General features: G+C 39.2%; 3 protein-coding genes across 3 annotated transcripts; 2 read left to right on the top strand and 1 right to left on the bottom strand.

The window, feature by feature from the left end:
- Positions 1–2,065: 2,065 nt before the first annotated feature.
- Positions 2,066–4,166, top strand: msx3 (muscle segment homeobox 3). The gene is made up of 2 exons (XM_078273137.1): positions 2,066–2,658; positions 3,105–4,166. Exons 1-2 carry the CDS (start codon positions 2,301–2,303, stop codon positions 3,509–3,511), a joined length of 765 nt encoding a protein of 254 aa, XP_078129263.1. The 5' UTR covers positions 2,066–2,300; the 3' UTR covers positions 3,512–4,166.
- Positions 4,167–4,964: 798 nt separating this feature from the next.
- On the bottom strand, positions 4,965–8,386 carry znf511 (zinc finger protein 511). Its single transcript, XM_078273681.1, has 7 exons — positions 8,271–8,386; positions 7,685–7,904; positions 7,479–7,552; positions 6,406–6,607; positions 6,127–6,251; positions 5,451–5,720; positions 4,965–5,155 (listed from the first exon to the last, which is right to left on the bottom strand). The coding sequence occupies exons 2-7, from the start codon at positions 7,865–7,867 to the stop codon at positions 5,083–5,085; spliced, it is 927 nt and encodes a 308-aa protein (XP_078129807.1). The 5' UTR covers positions 7,868–7,904; positions 8,271–8,386; the 3' UTR covers positions 4,965–5,082.
- Positions 8,387–9,810: 1,424 nt separating this feature from the next.
- Positions 9,811–19,028, top strand: adam8a (ADAM metallopeptidase domain 8a). The gene is made up of 25 exons (XM_078273488.1): positions 9,811–9,919; positions 10,041–10,150; positions 10,350–10,423; positions 10,571–10,649; positions 11,544–11,620; positions 12,010–12,241; positions 12,884–12,961; positions 13,128–13,196; positions 13,880–14,049; positions 14,154–14,235; positions 14,362–14,504; positions 14,619–14,796; positions 14,890–14,979; positions 15,153–15,348; positions 15,450–15,531; positions 15,635–15,815; positions 15,906–15,992; positions 16,077–16,161; positions 16,445–16,556; positions 16,684–16,876; positions 17,206–17,253; positions 17,371–17,421; positions 17,530–17,580; positions 17,694–17,774; positions 18,101–19,028. Exons 1-25 carry the CDS (start codon positions 9,874–9,876, stop codon positions 18,143–18,145), a joined length of 2,640 nt encoding a protein of 879 aa, XP_078129614.1. The 5' UTR covers positions 9,811–9,873; the 3' UTR covers positions 18,146–19,028.
- The last annotated feature ends 92 nt before the right edge of the window (positions 19,029–19,120 follow it).

Genomic DNA, 19,120 nt, shown 5'->3' with positions numbered 1-19,120 from the left:
GATGAACTGGCACAACATTTTGAACAAAATAATTTGAGTTGTTATGTATTGAAAAGCAATACATAGATTAAAAGACAGAGATCCTTTGTAATACAAAAAACTGTAATACAGCTACTGCACTATATATAGATTTTTATTTCTCAAACAAAAATACTCATTGTTGACTCTTCTGGCATGTGTGTGCTACTCAGAGAGAAGTAGGAAATATAATTTACTCATTCATTACAAAGCAATGTACGAGAAACAACATTACAGACAGCCCTACATCCCTTTTCAAACAGGAGGAGAGTAAGAAAGGGTAATATTCTCAGTAAGTAGAGGAGAATGTAATGTTGTTGGGCACTAAATTACAGTCATTGAAAGCTTGTATGGTTACCCAGCGATCTATCACTGTCACACAGAGAGGGAGAGCGGGAGAGAGAGCAGACAGGCGCCAGGCGCAGCAGGATCAAAGCAGAAATGTACCTCGGGGAGAGAAACAGTTAACTCCATTTAACCAATTGTCCTACAGACAGACAGTCAGTGTGCTGCTGCAGGCCCAACAATAGTTCCCATAAGAGAGAAAAAAAACCTCACATATTGGGTTTCCCCGAAAATGATTTGACTTGATGTGAAGATCTGCAAAACAAGGCCAATTTGGATGGGCCTCTTCAATGGACCTCTGTGACATTAGTTAGGGTTTTACTGTGTCTCAAAGGGATTGGGAATGAACACAATAGATTGAAATATGGGCAGTACACAGCCATAGATAACTTTGTTGCAGGCCACAAGATAGAAATGTATAGTGATAATAACTCCTAAGAGTATAAAAAGTACTGTGAATCACAGCCTGGATTGCCTTACTAGTTTAATGAAACAGTGATAAACTACTGTAACTTATTTTCAAGAACAACTTTTCAGACGAGGTCCTACAACAAGTAACAGCACTAACGTTTTGGCAACAAAATGAAAAAAATCTATACCTTGTATAAACTTTTGTAAACTGAGTTTTTGGGTCCATCTTTTGTTAAACCTTTTTTGGGCACTTGGGGGCAGCGGAACAACACAACATTTAACAACATATTATCTCCTTATAAAGTTGATATGGCGAATGTGTTAGCAAACAGTTTAGCAACCAATTTTCACTTTCAGAAGACACGAAACATTAGCGTTCATTTGGAGTCATGTTTGTGTCTGCCTGATGAATGTAAGTCCAATATTTACTCTACATGAGCTCTGTTTTTAACTCCTGATGGAATCTGGCTCTTTAGCTGCTAAATGCTCCACTATGTTCACCAGCAAGTCGCTAACTTTGGGTGCTGGTCATGTAGTGTAAAGTGGATTTTTAGAGCAGCTGCCTGTTGCTGCTAAAAAACAAAGCTTGATGAGAGTGGTGAGAGTGAATCAACACATTAAAGTTGGGGCCGTAAAACCAAAACAATGAGTTGAAAATAGAGCCCAACCTATATAGGAATTTTTGAGACCAATACCAATATGTTTATAGGGGAACATTTCAGAGATTACTGATATGGCGGCTGGTGTATGAATGTTTGAGCTGGAGAGAAAATAGACCTTTTCTATGTGGATTGTGCACCAATATGACTATGCAAACTTACTCAGAAGGCTGTTTTCTTTAACAAATAATGTTATTAAAGAATATTTAACATACATTATTTTACATTATACATACAATGTATTACACTGTCAACCAATTCCACATTTAAAAAAAAAAATATGATTTATATTATCAATATTAAACAATATATTAGCCTCAATATTCAGACCTGGACACTGGAATTTAGATATATCCATGCAGTCACTGATGTTATGTTGTAATGTGCACAAATTAAACCCATGATACCAGTGACTGGGGGAGGAAGATGGTGCTGATGTAGGAGTCCACAGCTGGAAAGGACCAACAACAAAAAAGTCTGTGTGAAGGGAGAGAGGGACAAGGGTGGAGGGTGGAGGAGGACTTTTTTTACTTTGGGGATTCCGAATTCCGCACCACTCGCTGATCGGAGGTTTACATCTGTCAAGGCACCACAGGCGCAACACCGCAACACTGTCATTACAAGCCTGACCTATCAGAAACTGTTTCAGCCTAGTCACATGGGAACATCGACAGGCTGATAGGCAGGCGAAAGGATGAGAGAGGAACTAATGGCACTTCACTGAAGGAGAGGCAAGTCCGTGCGTAAACACTTCAGTTTACCACGCAGCTGCTGAACATTGGAGGACCCTGGGCAATAACAGATTTCTTCGAGTGAAAACGAAAAACGAAAATCGGAAACGGAGAGAGCGGCAGGAAAATTGGTTGTATGGCACCTCAGTCGTGCGTAATGAATCCTGCGCAGGGATCACCGCCTTTGGCTGTTCCGACGCAGACCTCACCAGAGGACCGAACCGCTGGTGGCACTGGAACTGACGAGCTGGACCTGTCATCTACCAGAAGGTGTAAAACCAAAAGTTTAAATCTGCCTTTCAGTGTGGAATCCATCATATCAGACAGGACGCCGGACAGACGCCTCCACTCCCCCGAGCCTGCAGGCTGCGCCCGGGCAGAGGAGACCGAGTGTGCGTCACCGAGGGGACTTTATCGGTCCAATCCGGAGGCTGTGGACCTCAACGACAAGGAGACGAGCCCCTGGTTTCAGGCTCCTTACGCATCCCCTCCAAGTGAGTGTAGGATAGCCTACTCTTTCTTTCTTAATTCTGTGAAACATACGCTACTTTTAAACTTTCCAACAGTCTAAAACTGTCTCCAAATTATACATATGGACATACGTTTGCACTAATTGAAGAACCTTGCACGAAATACCACAGTAAATACAAACAGGTTCATACCCTAGGTATTTTACAGTAGTAGCCTACACTGATGAGGAAACTCGATGTAAAAAGCCATCCCTTAATTATCTCAGCCTTTAAATCTAGAGATGATGCTGGATTATTAAACTTTGAGATGTGATTGTGTTGCCTTAAATAACAGCTCCTGCATAAATATTCTGTTAGATATTTCCCTGATTTGGCTTCAGGCCTACTTGTATCAAAGTGGCAATATAGTAAAGTAATATCGATGAAACATTTTCTATTCCAATAATGTGACTCTCTAAATATACTTCCAGGACATCCCAGCCCGACCTCGTGTAATCTACGGAAACACAAGAATAACAGAAAACCCAGAACTCCCTTTACAACCTCTCAGCTGCTTTCTCTGGAGAGGAAGTTCCGTCAGAAACAATACCTCTCCATCGCAGAGAGAGCGGAGTTCTCCAACTCTCTCAGCCTCACAGAGACCCAGGTCAAGATCTGGTTTCAGAACCGCAGGGCCAAGGCCAAAAGACTGCAGGAGGCCGAGCTGGAGAAGTTCAAGCTGGCCGCGAAGCCGCTGCTGCCGGCCTTCGCCTTTCCCTTCCCCCTGAGCGCACCCATGGGCTCACCGTCCCTATACGGGTCCCTGAACGGACCGAGGCCTGCCTTCACTGTCCCAGGACTATTCAGTGGACCACATGGGATGTACTACTTGTCTTAACCCTCACTACCTTTGAACTGCATCGCTGGGAAAGCTGCCTTTTAAAAATGCCTTAGCCTATACAGCAAATAACCAACACTGAAAAAATGTCCATCTTGAGTCAACATGTCTGAAATGTTATATTAATTCTTATGTGAAATATTTTTCGATATAATGAAACATATTTTTCACACAATAGTTATTCTAGTAGAACAATCTCTTTTAATATAACCGCTTTATTTAAGGAACACGCGTGACAAAACCAAGTGAAATATTTCACTCGATTGGCTTTTTTAATATGAATCAGAATTTAAGATTTACTTTACAGTAAATGATTTGTTAACAATATTTTGCAGTATATTCAGTAAAATCCTTTTTTTCTTTTGCAGAGCTCATTTTCCGGACTAATTGCTAGCCTATTGTGAGCTTTTCCATTACAACAGAGGTATTCCATAAATATTTGAGTCAAAGTGAATTTAATGTAACAAAACATACCGTGATTATTTAAAGGCCTATAGCTTTGGGTTTAAAGAAACAGTACGTGACGACTCACTGAAGTGATTACCATGAATGTGAATGTTTTATTTCCATTCCAAAGGCCTTTACATAATTCTCACCTTAGAGGGACAGTTTCAAATTTGGGGGTATAGAAACCACTAAGGAGCATAAACATTTATTCCACATTTATATATATATATATATATATATATATATATATATATATATATATATATATATATATATATATATATATATATATATATATTATAATCAGAGGCTATAAAGAGGAAATTCAACAACAAAAAACACACAGTCCAGAAGTATATCCATAATTATAACTAGTTGGCCATCTACAATAGTTCATAATCAATAACAAAAAGAGACTAGTGCCTTTTTTAAATCACCTTTGTAATTAAATCAAATGTCCATCAAAGTTGTTTTATCTTTAAAAATGGGTTTACCCTTTGGCAATACCAGTGACCTTTTTCATGTTAATATACCATAAACCATGAGACCTTTTAAGGTGAATTTACTATTTAATATCACAATTTCTGTTTCTAACTTCTTAATAATTTTCCCAGTTTAAAAAAATAGAAATCAGCTACATAAATATAAAAATTTTATTTTTTACATTACCTCAAAAGGACAATTTTTTTGCACAGATGTTCAAAGAGCTCTTAATATTCCAGCTGCATTACTAAATGTAAATAAGTCAGCTATTTTTGAAAACACTTAAAATGCTAAACATGACTGATACTCACATCAGTCATTAATGAACAGTGTATTTTATATCTGATGGGTAAAAAGATGTTTTGTACAATTATTAAAATCTATTATGTAAATTCTGACATCTGTCTTATTTTTCTCTTCCAAAATCTTCCATATCACTTGTCATTTAAACATTGCTATGAGCTGCACTGCTGATCACCTTAATGAATTGTTTACACACACACACACACACACACACACACAATTTCTTTTGTAAAAAAACATTTTATTTGAAGAAAAAGATACATATGACAGTAAATATATTCATAAGACAAATGTATACACTTTATCTTAAAAAGGACAGACAACAGAGTTCTGGTGTTTCATTTCCTCCTTCCCCGCCGCCCTCTGAAGCCTCGGACAGAGCCGTGACCGAAGCACACGGTTGTGGGGACCCTGAGAGACAAGAACACGGCTGTTGTTTTGTATGTCAAAAAAACTGTAGTGAATAATATTAAGATATCAACTCACATTCATTTTAATTACATAATATTGCATTTAAATGCTAGAAGAAAAAAAAATTCCTACAATTTGCTTAACTACATAATTGCACAGGTTTTACCTTAAGAAAACTAGAATCTTTAATATCCAGAGTTAACCTTGAAACATCTTGAAAATGGCTGACTTAGTCTCTCTAAGTACAGGGCTAAAACTGCCTGAGAATATCCAGTACTTCTGTTTTAAGACTAACCTGTAGGAGTATCGTGGTTTTAGTGGCTCCGTGCCTGTACTCCCCGTACTGTGAGCTGCCTCAGAAAGATCTGCGTGCTCCTCAGTAGAGGGTGACTTTGCCATGCGAGCAGCTTCTTCCTCGGACACATGTGTCTCCATGGATTCTCCTTGCTCGAGTTGGTTGGACAGCACATCACACATAACCTCACTCACACCCTCAGACTCACATACATCGTCCACTAACTCCATGGCTGTGTCTTTTAGCTGCTGTCTCTTCATCTGTCGGGTTCTATTAACAAAGACATTATTAAAAATACACATACAAGGGTATTTAATGAAAATATAATTATTTAACACTCATTTAAGCCATTTTACTGTTTGTTGGGACTGAAAAATGATACAAAATATGCATTTTAAGCAATTCACACTGTAGCTGAGCTTTTGAAAGAACGTTCACCAAAAGTTACAGACGGGTTTCAATAAAGCAGCCAAGAGAATCTCAGTCTATAACTATTTTGTTAAAAGGAGAATATGAAATAGCCGAGTAAAAATATAAACAGTTTCAACTCAAGAATTTCAATTCAGAGACATAAATCGTGTTTACTATAACAAACATCTTCTAGACTGAAACCTTGCAGAGAAATACACCTACTGAGGATTTGCTGCCATCTAACGGACAAAATATGCAGTCTTACCCTCTGTCCTTTTTGGTTTTGTCAAATCTGAAGTCTGGAGGATACTTGTGAATTCTTATGAGGTGGTCTTTCCTGTGTTTACTAGTCCTGAACTTCTGTCCACAGCCCTCCACCAAACACTGGTACTGAAAAATGTGAAGGAAGTATCAGGAAAAAATTAAAATAAAAACTCAGTATTAATCTTCAATGAATGTTTAGAATATTTCACTTTATTTACAGCTTAAGATCAAGACAACAAAGAGTCGTGGGAAATTATACAACCTTAGGACTTTAGCTCACCAAATCTTGCCTCTGGGCAAGGATAGTGAAAAGAGAGTCATGCCACTCCTGAATGTGAATGTCTAGGAGCCGGGCACTTGGCAGGGAGCGACGGCAAGAGCAGCACACATGTCTGTGAAGGGAGTTGTAGTGGTGCTCATACTCCTCCAAAGTGCTGAAGACCGCACTGCAGCCAGAAATGTGACAGGCAAACTCTGACACGCTGAGAAAAGACAAGAGGAGGAAGGTGACCTGACCCACACCATTACAATGGGCTAAAGTTAAAAAGGGGAGATCCACAACTGTTAGCTAAGGACCTCTGGGGCCACTTTGTTGTTTGGTGTTAGGGTTAGGGGTTTTGGTGGTTTATTTGCCATATTTCTGGAGATAACTGGTCAAGACTAATAGACTATCTAATTGCTATTCTGCTATTCTAGAAAAACGTGCACTCAGTCCTTTTGTTTTAACTAATCAGTTTAGTCTGTAAAATACTACCAAACGCCTGACACAAATTAGTCATATCAAAAATGATTCAGGTGTGATACATTGGTCAATGTCAACACTTGTCAACACTCACTACCTCAATAGTAACACTGTGACGGTAAATTGGGTAAGATGATTTCAATACATGTCAATGTATAATCCAGAGTTGGTGGTACTTTTTTCCAAGTTAAACTCTTTGCGAAACATGAACAAACACAAACAATGAATGCCACAGAACTTTTTTTTTTTTTTTATCTAGTTTGACATTCCGTTATAACGGAAAAATAACATAAATAAACTACTTTAAAGGAGATTTTCTTTAGGGCTTTATTACGTGGTATCGGATCGGTGCATAAACTCCAGTACGATACCGATACCAGCATTTTAGGCAGTATCAAAGGCAAAACATCTCTAGTTAAAACATATTTTAATGAGTTCAGAAACTGCTTTCAGTGAAGGAGATTATCTTCCCTGTAATTAAATGGGCTAAATAATGTAGGTACATTTCTTAACGGAATGCAGCCCAATTCTGTACCACAGCCACACACAAGCTAACGTTATTACCAAAGCTAAAACTTCGATCACAAATTGATATAACTTGGTTTCAATACCTGAGAGGTGGCTTGTCGTCAGCCTCTGAGATGTAGAGGTCTTGCAGATACATGTGTCTGTGAATGTCCCCATCCTGTCAACAACATTCACATGCAGTATTTTATGGTGGGTGCTTGGTTAGCTAAATGTGACCGTTATCCAAGGGCTTCAGCAGAATGAGCAAACGATCAGTCGGTTCCATTTGTTGTTGCTATATTAACGTTACCTCAAAGATCTCGTGGTCCTTGTGCAGGTGGATGAGCTGCGGGGTGAAGTTGAATGGGTTTCCCTCCTCGTCCACACTCTGCCTCGGCTCCTGTGAGTTTCCTGTCAAACAGTCTTCATCGCAGTTTTTTAATGACAAATGTCCCTCTGTCAGAAGTCGGACCAATTCTGGCTGCTGTAGCATCGTTTCCAGGTTGTCATCGGTTGTTATAAGTAACGTGCTAGAAAGAGAACACGGTATGCAGGCATCAACACACATTTGAACCCTGCTACAACGCGAAGTTGTAGTGAATAATATGAGTCCTAACCGGTCCAAACGCAGTATAACTGCATATAATTCAGTATACATAAAGGTATACGTGCAGTTTAGTGTCACAAATTCCCCATATAATGTCCTACGTGCAGTTTAGTGTCCCTAATTCCCCATACAATGTCCTTAATTATGAACCTGCTAAACCACCTGTGCTACCCTACCCCTAACCTTAACCTGTCTCAAATAAGAACCTCAAAATTTGGGACACTCAGTTTTTGGAAAATAATTTGTGACACTAAACTGCACGTAAGCCATACATAAATATGTAACTTACCTTTTAAGGAACCTAACCTTAACCCTTCATAACTAGCTACCTGCCATACTCTTTCTCGACTGTAACGTTAGCCGCGAACGTGCTAAGAGTTTTCTGTTTGGGTTGTTGTCGTAGTTGTCGCGGAATGACGACGTCATAATGCTTTTTTTTTCTGTCGGTTGTCAAAAACGAAATGATGCGTTGCCGCCACCAACTGGCCAAACATAGGCTACTCAACATTGTCAGAGACGGTTTACAAGTAGCCTAATATAGAATCTTTGGAAAAGTTATATCCACTTCAGGATGCTAATTCATTTGGTAACTTTATTTAATTTGTTTGATATTATGCACCACAAACGAACAATAGATCAACTTGACTGGTCCGTGTGCAAAGCACAAAGTGTAGCCTATTTGTCTTTTCAATTAACTTTACAAATTTAGCAAAAGGAACGCGACGTCAGTGCCAGCTTGTTTTATCCGGTTGTATCATAGACAGTTAACAAGGGTTGTAGGCCTATCCATTGAAAATAGCAAAAGGTCAAGAGCCACAACACCGGAAACAGAGACAGCTTGCCTTAAAAGTAAAAGTGGCACGATTAGGAAAACATTTTAGCTTAATGTATATTTTTAAGACTAAACCCTCCCTGAACCATTGATTGGAAGAATGAGCTAAATATCTTAAGTCATTGAAACAGGTTAAAGACAAAAGGCCCTTAAATTGACGGTTGAGACACTAGCAGATAGGCCTAGCTTCACTTGAGATAGCAGCTTTTTATTTATTTTTTCTTTCGTTTTTATTTATTTTGAATTATGTGGCCTAAGCTCCTAGGTTTTGTTTATGCTCGACCCGAGGCAAAGTGAATTTGTAAATGTAACTTGTTGTTGGTATTTCTGTAGGCCTATTCCTAATAAAGAAATGAATACAATTCAAATAAAAGTAGGCTATCCTAAAGGTGACGCATTTGAAGCGTCAAGCGTGTAACGTTTAGCACATATAACTCACTCTAAAATATGTATTTACAGTGCATTAAGCTGGTAAATAGTCACTCGGTAATATGTTTCAATTGTAAAGGAATCGAATTATGCAGGTATTTTTTTCATAACATGAAACACCTGTCTGAGCGAATCTGACTGCTCTGCCATTTTACCAGTAGATGGTGATAAAGGCTACTAAGATTCGTTGTAGGCTACTGGGTCTGATTACAATTAAGCTACTGGACATTTTTTAATAAATAAGCAGTTTCCCATAATCTGTCGAGTAAAATCTGAAATCGAATGAAATTAAATGAAATCGATTGAGGGAAAATTGAGGGCAGAGCCGACCATAAAACAGAGCCGACTTTCAACTAACTTCAAATTTCTAAGCGAGGTTTATCACCGCGTTTTTAATCCCCGTACAATATAGGCCTATCACTTAATTTTGACTCACTCAGCACCTTACACAATTCAAAATTTAAAGAACAACGGTTAACCTTTCTAAGGCTCGGGTTGTGACTCATGTGGTTTGTCAACCTCAAATGGTCATTTCAGGATATTACACAGCAGAGAGGGGCGGAGAGCTGAGGAGCCTATTTCCCTTTAGACTGCCAAGCACACAATGACAGAGTCCGTCCGGTAGAGCAACATGCCATATTCTGGGTATTTTATATGGATTTTCTTCTCCTCATGGGGTACGAATTTTCTCTTTCTTTCTTTCTTTCTTTCTTTCTTTCTTTCTTTCTTTCTTTCTTGCATTTTTTTCTTTCTTTCACTCTTTCTTTCTTTTTTGTAAAATATCCCTGATACTTGCAGGAGTAATTGCGGGCAATGAGATGACTCTTCCTCATGTGATGAAGTACCAAACAGTGATACCTCAGAGGCTGAAGGATTCATCTCGCATTAATGATGCCGCTACACATCAGGTAACAGACACTCTACCGAACCATTTGATGAGTTTATTTAAAAATCGCTTTTAACTTTTTGAAGAATACACTAAAGGGTCTTTTGCTGTGTGTGTGTGTGTGTGTGTGTGTGTGTGTGTGTGTGTGTGTGTGTGTGTGTGTGTGTGTGTGTGTGTGTGTGTGTGTGTGTGTGTGTGTGTGTGTGTGTGTGTGTGTGTAGCCATACCCTGATGTACTCCAGTACTCTTTGACGATTACAGGGCAAAACTACACACTGCACCTGGAAAAGAACAAGTGAGAAAACCTAAAATGTTTGCAACAGTGTTTTTAGTGTATTTTTTTACGCTTGTCAGGGTCCACACATAGGCCTAACTGTAGGCTACTCTCGTTTTTGGTGTGTCAGTATTATTTAAAAAATAAATAACAAAATGTTCTTTTCAGAGACCTTGTCGGGAAAAACTTCTCCGTGACACACTATTCTGATCAGGGCAACCAAATCACAACTACTCCGGATCTTAGGGTATGTTTTTGCATTATTTCACTACTATTTTACTGACATTAATATAACCCCTGTATTTATATCAGAAACAGATGCCTGTGTTGTGAAAAAATAGATTGTAAGCCTCCAAATTAATGCTTCATTATTTTTTTTAAATTTCGAATCACTGAATAAATGGAGATGTGGGTGATTCAGAGGTCTGGAACCAGACGAGTGTAATACAACCAAAGATTAATTTTCCTGTACAGGCATGAATAAGTTAAGTACAGGATATCCTGTGTCACCTCCCCTCCAAGTTTCAGTGATTTTCTTGCATTTGTTTTCCTGTATTTGGTCTTTTTTGCAGTTTTGTAAAACGCAGGTGTGGTTATTTTGTGGTCAGTCCAAAATTTAACGTCACAGCTCTGAACTGTTAAGTTAAGATAATATAAGAAAGAGGGTTTGTATAATGCAGATCTTCCTACATTTATATTTACAGTATTGACCAAATACATGTGATACGAATTTAAAGGCTGTACAACACAAATAACAAAACACACAAAAGTAATTACATACATATCTAAGTAATTCTACGGATCCCAGTCATCTTCATCATTTTTATCTCCAAACTTTGTGTTTTGGGCATTTTATGCAATACCTGCCAGTAATAATTTCTTATTTCAAAATATCAGATGCCATGATAGTTTCTCAGTTACAAAGTTCCTATTATGAGAGGGGGCAGTGCAATTATTGTGTAATGTGGAAGAGGAATTGACATATAAGGTTAAGATTGTCATTTCGTCTGACCATGACACATACAATATTATCTTCTTCAAGTTAGATCACATTTTTACACTTCGCTTAAGAAAAAAACCCAGAAAGAGTGAGTTGAAATCTCTCCATTGAATCTGTGACAAATAATAGATGTATCTTCAGGTCCACTGCTACTACCATGGGCACATTGTGGGGGTAGATGACTCCTCTGCCAGCGTGGGACTGTGCTCAGGATTAAAGTGAGTAATTCTGGATGGCAAGTTTTTTTCATCATATCTCTTAATTCCAAAAAGTTATTGTTTCTCAAAGTAGAGTGCCAAATTTAATTAAGCCCATGTGGTAATTTGAGACTGTTAAGTCTCCCTTTGTGACTCATGACCAGTGTGTCCAATCCAAAGAGAGTCCCTCAGCATCCATTTCCTCCATCACGACCATTAAGACTGCATGTAGCAACCCCAACAACAAAGGCCATGCAATGCTGCCTTCTGTCTGCTATAAAATACATGTCTGTTAGTCATTATATCTGTGGGAACTTGAAAGCAGGATAAACAAGGTAAACTGAGATCTGTTTGAGAAAAGAAACCGTTTTTTTCTGTGTCCACTCTGAAGTTCCTGTTTTGCACTACAGGGGGTTTGTGCGTCTCCAGGACCAAATGTACCTCATCGAACCTCTGGCTGGCACCGAGGCAGGGCAGCAGAACGACAGACAGATCTCCGCAGTTAACAGTGACAAGGTTCTTCATGCTGTTTACAACTACAAACACCTGAGGAGGACGAGGAGCTCCTGTTCCCATGGAAACACAACCACATACTATGATCATGGACCTCGTCTGTCTGGACTGTTCCAGCTCGGCAGCCTGGTAAAGACACACAGTGTGGACACATACAGAACTACACCAGGCTTGGAAGCCTGAAGCTGATCCATATACCCAATATTTAGTGCTGCATTCTTGCATTTGACAACTGTATGCAAAAAAAAAAACAAGAAGGGATATGCAGTAAAATACTACTAACGATACGCAGTTCTAGTATCATAGTTCTGTAGCTGCATCAGATTTATGATAAAAAGCACTTTTTCCTTGATATTTAAAAATCTAACAATATGAGACCCAAAAAAAGAGTTGCACTTCAGTTGAATTTAACAAATTAAGACAGAACCAAGGTGAATGAATAAAGGGGAGCGTGGTAAAAAAAAAAAAATAGACAAGAAAACAAGGAATAGAGACATAATAGATCTTAATATATTTGGAAATGATTACAGGATGTGACTATTAGCTTCAATAATACGTCATTTTGCATGTTTCAATAGACAAAGTCATACTTTTGCATCAAAATAATTGTTATTATTTTACAGTTTCTATCTTATCTTATTCATTTATTTAAGCAACAGTGTTTTGAAAGGTGCTATACAAATAAAGTTAATTGTTTTATAAAACTTTTGCCTAACCATATCAGACACATATGCATGCACACCCACCTAATATACCTTTTGTGTTATTCAGAAAAGCAGAGCCCAGACCAAAGACCGTACAGGAAAATCCAGGACAGTGGAGCTGGTTGTGGTGGTCGACAACAAGGAGGTTTGATTCCTCATTTTCCTTTTCACGGAGTTTGTCATTGCAGATGTAGCCCTATTAATGACATTGATCTTGTGGATGATACACAATTCCCTTAAGAAATATATTATATTATATACCTGAGATCTTGTTGGTTGTATTACTAATTCAAACAATAATTTATTTTTAGTATAAGAAGTTTGGGAGCAAGAAGACAATAGAGGCCAGAGTGCTTGAAATAGCAAACCATGTGGACAAGGTATGTTTGTTTCTCTGTAGTCTATCAGTTGAAAGGATTCAACCTTGTAAAGGCCTGCTCTTAGGAAAAAAAATACCCGGGACTTTTAAATAAGGGCATTATAGAGTTCAAACGAGTCTAAAAGCTTAATTTTATGCAATTTTCCTTCTGGACTAATAAAGTAGTCCATCTAGTTTTACCAGTAATTTAGTTTATTTTCATTGGTGGCAGAAAAGACTATAAAACATTTTTCTCACAAAGCAGCAAAGCCACGTGTCCGGCACTTCATCAGACTTTATTTTCACTATGGATTAAATACAAGAAATCTGTCCTGATACTATCTGTTCTTTCCTGAATTAAATCTGACCAATAAAAGGAATGAACAGTTCTTTCACTGTGAAAATCTAACTTTAACTGTGAATCTTCACACCTAAGTTGAGATTCACACATTCACACATATTATACAATCCTCTTTGCATACTCTGAAGGAAAAGGGCCGACATTAATGCATCATCAGACAGCACTAGACCCAACAGTGGTTTCCAGCATTATAGATGAGGCCTTTGGTTGTGTGATTTTTAGAATTACGTGTTTGATCCTTTTGCGTATAAAAATACTAATTTCAGCTATTTATTTGGCAGTTCAATTCAGTTTTAGGTTCATTTCCACTTTCCAGTTTGCGCTAACATGTTGCTCTGTTTCAGCTATATCGCCCTGTGGGTGTTCGTGTGATGCTGGTCGGTCTGGATATCTGGTCATACAGCGATCAGATTGAGGTCAGCACTAACCCTGAGCTCACCCTCGGTCGCTTCCTGGAGTGGCGTCAGCGGAGCCTGCTGCCGAGGACCAAACATGACAATGCACAGTTCATCACGTAAGACGCAGTTGTTTTTAACTCCCTGCCAAAAGGACAATGCCAAGATCATGTGTTTAGCTGTTAGAGCTAGTGTCTAAACATTTCTCCTCTTCTTCACTTAGAGGTGTGGATTTTGATGGTTCCACTGTCGGCTTAGCCAATACCAATGCAATGTGCACCTCTAACTCTGGAGCTGTCAATGAGGTATGTATATACTTTTTTGTAACATATCTGTGTAAAAATATAGAAATTAAAAGGAAATTATTGGGAGTTGTGTGATGTTAATGTTTCAGTTTTACTTAACTCAACTTTTGTCTACTGTACACACAGGACCATAACATTAACTCAATAGGAGTGGCCTCAACTATTGCACATGAGATGGGTCACAACCTTGGCTTGTCCCATGATTCTGAAAACTGTGTCTGTGGCTCCTTAACATCGAAAAAAGGCTGCATCATGGCTGAGAGTGTTGGGTAAACTCAGTTTCATTTCCACATAAACTCCCACAAATCTACTGTTCTTAAACCCAGAGTAAAGCTAATATTTACCTTTTTTTTTTTACTTGTTCTTGCTAACTTTTCTCCTAGCTTTGTGTATCCAGAGCTGTTCAGCAGCTGCAGTCAGCAGCAACTCAGCAGGTTCTTGGAGGAGGTCAACCCTGCCTGTCTGTTGGATACTCCCTCTACTGATCGCATCTATGGAGGGCCAGTGTGTGGAAATGCCTTCCTGGAGCCTGGAGAGGAGTGTGACTGTGGCACTGCAGAGGTTTGTTCATGCCGCACACAGAAGGTAGATACAAACAATATCAAACTAGGAGACTGGATCGTTATATTCCGCACCTTTCTGTCTGTCTTATAGGAGTGCAAGAATCCCTGCTGCAATGCCACTACCTGCACACTTAATGCAGGAGCCCAGTGTGCAGAGGGAGAGTGCTGCCACAACTGCCAAGTAAGTAATACTCACTATGTCCTCTCTACTGTAAGTGAGATAAGTCACACTGATACTTATGGTGTTACCAAATATCTAGACACTGTCTGACTCTGCCGTCTGGCTGGTTGTGTGCAAGTGTGCTTATTTCAGTAGTCAGTACATCACCATCTGTGTTTCTTTTCGCTCTGCAGCTGAAACCGACAGGCAGCGTCTGCCGACCAAAGACAGGAGGTTGTGACCTGGCAGAATACTGCACCGGCTTCTCTGCCTCCTGTCCGATTGACGCCTACACCCAGAATGGCCTGTCCTGCAACCGTGGAAAAGGATACTGCTACAACGGACAGTGTCCTTCACGGAAGGAGCACTGCAAGAGACTTTGGGGACCAGGTAAAACACCAGCGAATTACAGTTTGTTTTATTGTTGTTATATTCTGATACATTGAGATTCTTATGTCCGCAACTATCTTGTTTGTCATGATTCTGTTTAGATGCTGAAGTAGCTCCAGATGTTTGTTTCCAACAGCACGGAAAATGCAGAAAGACACTGTTTAGCCAGAGATGTTCAAGCCGGTATGTATTCATAAGCCAAAACAGCACTATAATCATTTATATTTACAGTGTGGTATTGTTGATTTGTGGTACAGTATCATTGCTTTGTGGTTTTTGGTTACAGAGATCAATCTTGTGGGACACTTTTCTGCTCTGGAGGATGGGAGTTTCCAGTTACATCCAGGAAGTCCTTTTACAAAGTAGGAAATGGAGACATATGCAATGAGGCAACTATGAACCCTGAGGATAACTACCCTGCAGATCTGGGCATTGTGCCTGTTGGTACCAAGTGTGGCAACAACATGGTAAGAAAACTGCCCATGTTGCTGTTAGCTGTTACTATCAACAAAACCTATGTGGACTCCAGTTCTGTGAACTTTGTCAATGTCTTTCAGGTATGCTACAATCAACGGTGTCAAGACATCAAAAACATAGATGTTTACGGAACAAATGACTGCTCTGCCAAATGCAACAACCACGGGGTGAGGAATCTGTTAACCTCACAACACTGTAGAGTTCTGTATAGCCATGATAACATAACTGACTGTGAGTGTGATCTATGGCAGGTTTGTAACCATGAGAGACAGTGTCACTGTGACCCTGGCTGGGCCCCACCTTTCTGCGATGTGGAGCAGTCAGAACTCCCTGAAGGTATTGTACAAGGCTTTATATGGTTGGTTTACTGTTTGTGTCTGTTCTTCTTCTGCTCTGTTTTTCCACCATGATTTTACACATGAAATAGATTTCTCCTGGACTCTCAAACAATGGTGCTCTGTTTTGATGATTTAATGGAATTCCCCAGTCACATTGGTACAAATGCAGTAATGATGTTACAGTGCATTTTGTTTCCTGAGCGGGTGACATACTCTGTTACATGCTTCTCCTTGAGCAAAAAAAGCATATTGTCACAATCAATGTGTGTTTGTGTATGCAGAGGCAAGTCTGGTGGTGTTTATTGCGTCACTGATAGTTGGCTTATTTCTGCTATCGGTCCTGGTTATTGGGAGTTTGATGTGCTGCATCAAAAAAAGGCGACCTGCAAAGAGGTACAGAAAAAAAGTTATCCCTTTCTTTCAGTCTCTGTTAGATCACTATGTACATTCAGCCACAAAGACTATACTTTCTATTTTGTCCATCTTGAATTTTAGTTTCTGTGTGTATTTCTTTTTATAGATGCTTCCAATCTACCTCAGGACAAACCAACCCGTTGTTTCTGTCGAGCAGTGCATGTGGCAGCCCTCGTCTCGGGTCCACACACATCAGCCAGCCTACATTTGTGGAGTCTTCAGCAACTCAAGCCTGTAAACCTCTGTCCTCTGCCAGACCACATACCCAAGCACTGAAGCCCAGCAGAGCAGCTCCCTTGGTGAGCTTCCATTTTGATCTAACAGCTTCAGCATCAGAGTGTAGTAATGCACTGTATCCACATTAGACATGGTATTTGTTTTATTTATGGGAACTAGTTTGCATCTGAAACCATGTCATTGTGGTGATTAGTTTTGGGTTACTGACCCAAATATGAAACCGCAGGAAACAGCAAATATGTGCCTGCTGAAGTGTCTCTGAGCCACACACTGACAACCAATAAGATAAATTCCATGCTATCATAAAGAAGCCATTTTTGCAATGAAGCTGCAAAAACCAGAAAGGACCATGGCTTTCGCCTTCACTCATCTCTGTTTGTGTCCCTTACAGCCCCCTAAGAATTTGTCAGCTGTATCTCAGCCATCAAAGATTCAACAGGTAATCTGCTCTACTTTTTTCTTTATTTTATTGTGGCATTATGTATGTGTAGTGTTGCAGTATTTATTATTTAGATGTATTCTGTATTTCAACCAGCAAATAAATGTTTTTCTTTAGGTTGTAAGGCCATTCATGCAGCCTGTTTCAAGCAAGCCAATTTATTCTGAGGTAACATTGCATGCATACATTTCTTATTTTCTTATATTTAGGACACTAATAGTTTGCTTTGTTAAAGTGTGTATTACTTGTTTTAATTGTTGTCTCTTCTTTTGTCAGAATAAGCCACTACCTCCATCCAGACCTCTGCCACCACTTGCAACAAAACTGGTAAGTGACATTACATTAAAGTCATTTTATCTACAATTTTCACATTTGCACTCACACATTTAAATTTTCTTGCCATTGGCACTTGTTTGAAATGTGAACATCTGCTCTCTAAGATCATGAAGCCAAAGCCTCCGATGCCTCCAGTGAAGCCGAAGCCCTCTGCAGTCCGGTCTCCACTGCCACACACTCAGCTGGTATGTATTCAGACGGCAAGAGAGTCAATCGGGCCTTCCTAAATCCTCCAAATCCTGGCAGTTGGTATTCAGACATTCCTAATGTTATTCAAGGCATTCACATTTATAAAGACGTCTGTGGTTTTGGACATTGTCCCAACATAGCAGTGTAATGAACAAGCTGTGGCTCAGTGATAGTGAGTAAGTAAGCACATAAACTTCTTTGGACCACCACTGAATAACTAAGAGACATGTAACAAAAGAGTTTGGAGAAAGACATTTGGAGTTGACCTGAGAGAAGCTTATCAGTGGCATGTTTCTTAACAATATAATATTTGTTTTTCTAGCTTGCAGGGAGAGCTGTCCTGATGCCCCAAAGCAGTCCCAGATGACAGAGGGAATCAATCTCCCATTGTGTAAACACTGAGATCCTCTGACAGAGGACACTGTTGTTGTCCCACCTAAGAATGACCAATAAATCCTCTCAGGAGACGCATGTCTGTTTTAAAGTGGAAACGAGATCCACCGAAGGATCGGCAACAAATAAGTGACAGAGCTTTTCTGGCAATTATGGTCTCCCTATGGATTACCGCCGTCTGTGTCTTGCTTATGTAAGCCTGCAGTATGTTGATGACAGTCTGAAGCCGTGATTGACAGACTCATCTTCTGTGCTTTATAAATGACAAATGGCTATGCTGCCATGATGATGTTTTTTGTTTGTTTGTTTTTTAAATTTATGGGAAATGTCTCTCTGCCTTGATCCTTGGATATGTGAACACTTTATGAGGCAATTGCACTATCAATGCTGTAACTGTTTTACTAATTGTTACTATTCCCTCACATTGGTTTTGGTACTGCTTTTCTAATGAATAATGTTAAGGGATTTTAAAATGTGGCACCAACATGGGCACTTTACAGATTGTCTTAATTACGGACATAGCACACAAGTTATGACTTTTTCTTGAACTTTTTTATACTAACGTATGTATGCTTGACTTTGTGAGTCTGAATTATTACATGCTGTTTTGTTTCGTGTGTTGACTTAATACGTGTTGATTGTAATTGTTCAAGGGATTTTATATTGCATATCTTCTATGCAGCAGACACAGTCCTTCCCTCATAATGCCAATGATTGTGGTATTTCCTTACAGTGAGGATTCTGCATTGATTTGTCCTGAAAACTTTGAACTGACAATTCATTTGAACCGTTCCTATTTATTGAGATCTTCCTTTTGTCTGTGTAATGAAGCGAACAATAAAAGAGAATAGCCATAATGAGTGTTTCAGTCATTTGTATCCGTATCATACATAGCTATATATTCCAGACGCCATAATCTGTTGTCATAGTTCCTTAGCGGTCGCCTAGC

This window comes from Sander vitreus, chromosome 17, assembly GCF_031162955.1.
Source record: "Sander vitreus isolate 19-12246 chromosome 17, sanVit1, whole genome shotgun sequence".
Lineage (NCBI taxonomy): Eukaryota > Metazoa > Chordata > Actinopteri > Perciformes > Percidae > Sander > Sander vitreus.
The sequence above is the reverse complement of the archived record's forward strand: the minus strand, read 5'-3'. Positions and strand labels throughout refer to the sequence as shown.

Excerpts from the sequence above, each read along its gene's own strand:
- znf511 (XM_078273681.1), bottom strand. The coding sequence starts at position 7,867 with ATGCTACAGCAGCCAGAATTGGTCCGACTTCTGACAGAGGGACATTTG. Across the intron at positions 6,252-6,405 it reads TTGCCCAGAGGCAAGATTTG|TACCAGTGTTTGGTGGAGGG; the intron begins GTGAGCTAAAGT and ends CACATTTTTCAG. Across the intron at positions 5,156-5,450 it reads AAACCACGATACTCCTACAG|GGTCCCCACAACCGTGTGCT; the intron begins GTTAGTCTTAAA and ends CTTGTCTCTCAG.
- msx3 (XM_078273137.1), top strand. The coding sequence starts at position 2,301 with ATGGCACCTCAGTCGTGCGTAATGAATCCTGCGCAGGGATCACCGCCT. Across the intron at positions 2,659-3,104 it reads TCCTTACGCATCCCCTCCAA|GACATCCCAGCCCGACCTCG; the intron begins GTGAGTGTAGGA and ends ATATACTTCCAG.
- adam8a (XM_078273488.1), top strand. The coding sequence starts at position 9,874 with ATGCCATATTCTGGGTATTTTATATGGATTTTCTTCTCCTCATGGG. Across the intron at positions 10,424-10,570 it reads CTGCACCTGGAAAAGAACAA|AGACCTTGTCGGGAAAAACT; the intron begins GTGAGAAAACCT and ends TGTTCTTTTCAG. Across the intron at positions 17,775-18,100 it reads CACTGCCACACACTCAGCTG|CTTGCAGGGAGAGCTGTCCT; the intron begins GTATGTATTCAG and ends TTGTTTTTCTAG.